The 3,722-nt window shown below is 47.3% G+C and overlaps 1 protein-coding gene across 1 annotated transcript; it reads right to left on the bottom strand.

Annotated features, from left to right (window-relative positions):
* Positions 1-558: 558 nt before the first annotated feature.
* LOC127667407 (olfactory receptor 10AD1-like) lies at positions 559-3,104 on the bottom strand. The gene is made up of 2 exons (XM_052160384.1): positions 2,941-3,104; positions 559-1,561 (listed from the first exon to the last, which is right to left on the bottom strand). The coding sequence occupies exons 1-2, from the start codon at positions 3,102-3,104 to the stop codon at positions 559-561; spliced, it is 1,167 nt and encodes a 388-aa protein (XP_052016344.1).
* Between the last annotated feature and the right edge of the window lie 618 nt (positions 3,105-3,722).

The following is a 3,722-nucleotide window of genomic DNA, read 5'->3' as shown; positions in this document are numbered from 1 at the left end:
TAACCTAATTAACATAATTCTACACAGGCAGGCTGAGTGGTTAAATAATGCATCACAAGTATGCTGGAGGCTTGTCTCCCAGGTGCCTGTAGATTCTGTATAGTTGGTGACAAACACTACCATGACATCTGTTAAAACCCAGATGGCTGTAGTTACGTTGAATTCTACCAGGGTCCTCTAATCAATTCCATTAGTCTACATGTCTGCTTTTGTTCCCACACCAAGATTAATATGACATATTAAAAGATTGAAAAGTCACTTATTCCTAAATGTATGTGCAAAAAAATTATCCCGGGTGATTGCATGTAAAAGAATTATACAAACAAAATAGAGTTAAATCCTCATTGACTCTTGAGGAACACAGAGGAACTATTGGGGAATCCTCACATCTTCTTGAGGAAAAGTCATGGGAAAAACAATTCTGGAAATAAAGACAGGAATGAGCCTTAGACATCAGGAAGAACTTCTGGGTTTGAGTCTAGTGGCAAGGAAAGTACAGAGGCTCCTTACTAGAGCATTCTAAGAATTGAAAAGTGAGGTGCTGAGAAAAGCAACCTTCTACTTGCCCTTGAGGAAACCTCTCCAGATGCCCTCCTTCTGGGTAGATGCTGCCTGAGCCAGGCTACCTCTCCCAAGAGCCCTCCCCATGGCCCCCTTCATTTCCTTGTTGCGGAAGCTGTAGATGACGGGGTTACACATGGGCATGATAATGGTGTAGAGGAGGGAGAAAGGCTTGTCTTTGTCAGGCCCATGTGTACTGCGGGGATTCATGTAGGAGAACATGGCTGAGGTATACAAGAAGATGACCACGGTCAGGTGGGAGGCACAAGTGGAGAATGTCTTCCCCCTACCTGAGGAGGAGGCCCTGCGGAGGATGGAGGCCAGGATGCGGGCATAGGAGGTGACAATGAGCACCATGGGACTGAGCAACACCACGATGGCATCCACAAAGATCAACTTCATGCTGAACTTGAGGTCCCCGCAGGAGAGGGCGATCACTATGGGAGCCTCACAGAAGAAGTTTTCTATGTGGTTGTCTTTGCAGAAGGGATTCCTGAATGACATATACTCAAGAAAGATGCCATTGACCATCCCGAAGGTCCAGGAAGAACACACCAGCCTGACACACACCTTCTGGCTCATGATCTGGGCATAGTTCAGTGGGTGGCAGATGGCAACATAACGATCATAGGCCATGAAAGCCAAGAGGATGCACTCGGCCACGCCCACTAGAAAGACCAAGTACATCTGGGTCATGCATGAGGCAAAGGAGACAGTGTGGTTCTTGGTCACCAGATGGACCAGCATCTGCGGGATGGTGGTGGTGATGAAGCAGATGTCCAGGAAAGACAGGTGTCCAAGGAAGAAGTACATGGGGCTGTGGAGCCTGGGGTCGGTCCACGTGATGAAGATGATGAGTCCATTCATGGCCATGGCGAGGCTGTAGAGAGCCAGGAAGAGGGTGAAGAGCAGAGCCCGGGTGGAAGGGGAGCTCTGCTCAAAGCCCACGAGGATGAACTCAGTCACCGTGCTGCTGTTCCTCGGGTCTGCTGTCTGGAGCCTGTTTGAGGATGAGGGCAGGAAAAATACAAAGGACACAGTTGTTTGGAAGGTAAGATGGTCACCTGGACCAGACACCCCAACAAGAGGCTTTCTCTGGTGTGATGGCTATTTTTGGTTGTCAACTAGACTACATCTGGAATGAGCTACAATCCAGAAATGGAGGGCACACCTGTGGTCCATATCTTGAGTATGGAAGACACAGGCTCCTGACTGGGATCTTGACATGGGATGGCACACTTTTGGTCCAGATCTTAAGGCATAGTGGCCATGAAAGTTTAGGCCCAGGCAAGGTAGTACAAGCCTTTATTCCCAGCAGACTAAGTCAAGTGGGTCTCTGAGTTCAAGACCAGGCTGGGACAGAACAAGTTCCAAATCCAGGGGTGGTGGCACGGACCTTTAATCTGGATCATACCTTATGCTGGAGGTCTACGTAAGGACATTGGAAGAAGGAAGGCTCACTCTTCTTTGACTGCTTGTACTTAATGGCCAGCACAAATGTTGGAACCTATTTTTTTCCAGGATTCCAGCTTATACAAAAGACCAGCTCAAACACCTAGCCTCAAGAGACTGAGTAACTACTAGGTTCTTGGACTTCCCATGCACAGCCACCCATTGTTGGGTTAGTTAGACTGCAGACTAAGTCGCTTCAATGAATTCCCATAATATATAGAGAGACATTCCATAAATTCTGTGACCCTAGAGAACCCTGACTAATACAGCTGGTGATAGGAAAGGTTTTGGAATTTACCAATCTCTGGTAAATCTGTGTAGTAATGGCATAGTAATGACAAATGCCAGGGTCCCCACAGGCTCTATGCATACCTTCTAATTTTAGAGGCTGAGGAAGTGAGTTCCCCTTGACCGTGGACTGATCGGACACCCTGTGGAGTGTGTCCCTGTGTCCCTTTGTCCATCTCCTCTCATTGCTCACCCTATGAAGTTCTAGAGTCCCTTTCCATGAGATTTCTTGGTTGATCAAGGCATCATCTAGGCCCACTCCTATCATCTTCATGTTGGAAAGTTCTAGCATCTAGGACTACTCTGGTGGTCTGGAAAGGGAAGGGAAGGCAGAGGACATAGTTAAATATGGACCCACAATCCTTCACTTTACAGATGTGTTGAAACTAAGATAATGATTGGGCAACGTATGTCATCAGTGAGCCACAATTCACAGAACTCTTGGTCTTGGCCAAGAAGTTGGAATTTAATTTAAGGACTCACAAAGCCCCACTAAAGGTCAATGCTTGCCTAAAGTTCACTGAGCAGAAACAGTATTCTGTGCTGGCCAGCATCTTGTGCTTTGTTAGGTACCTTAGCAGCTGGCCAGTCAGGCACCTGGGTCCATAAGTGGGATTTTGTGAAGCAAACCACACCTACCTCATCCCGTGGCTCTGCTGCTCAGGCTGTGTCACTGAATCGCTGTTCCTAGAAACAGAGATGGCATGGTGTTTGCAGAAGAGCTGCTCCAGGGAGGATGGGCTAAGCTGGTGGGCCACTCTGGAAGACAGTGGTACCTGGTGAGCTTTCCAGTTTGTTGGCATCTATGCTATTACAGACACATGTCTTCTGAAGCACATTACCACACTGTGTGTGCACGGCACCTTCTAGTGTAGGTGAGAGCTGTCTGCCTCACGACGCCACTGGCTGACGCACACCCTCATCTTCTCACTTGCCTTTTGGGTTGTGTAGTTTGGACTTCTTACCCTTTTAAAGCGGGGTGTGTATGTGTGTGTGTGTGTGTGTGTGTGTGTGTGTGTCCATGTCTGTCTTATAAATCCCATGCTCTGGCTGGATGATGGTGGCACACGCCTTTGATCCCAGCATGTGAGAGATAAGGGGAAGTGGGTTTCTGTGAGTTTGAAGCCATCCTGGTGGTCTACAGAGTGAGTTCCAGGACAGCCAGGGCTACAGAGAGAACAAATCCCATGTCTCAAAAGAAAACAAGTCTCATGCTCTTTTGTTATTTTAAGAAATACAATAAAAAGAAAACCGTAATTCTGTTGCAAACTTCAAACAAAAATATCCTCACTCTCAGAAAATGTTACATCTGACAAAGAATGTCTTGAAAATGAACCATGGAGGGGTTGGAGAGATGCCTTGGTGATTAGGAGCACTTTCTGCTCTTCTGAGAACCCGAGTTTGTTCCCAGCACACACATC

Source organism: Apodemus sylvaticus, chromosome 17, assembly GCF_947179515.1.
Source record: "Apodemus sylvaticus chromosome 17, mApoSyl1.1, whole genome shotgun sequence".
NCBI lineage: Eukaryota > Metazoa > Chordata > Mammalia > Rodentia > Muridae > Apodemus > Apodemus sylvaticus.
Note: the sequence above shows the minus strand (reverse complement) of the source record. Positions and strands in the feature narration are given on the sequence as shown.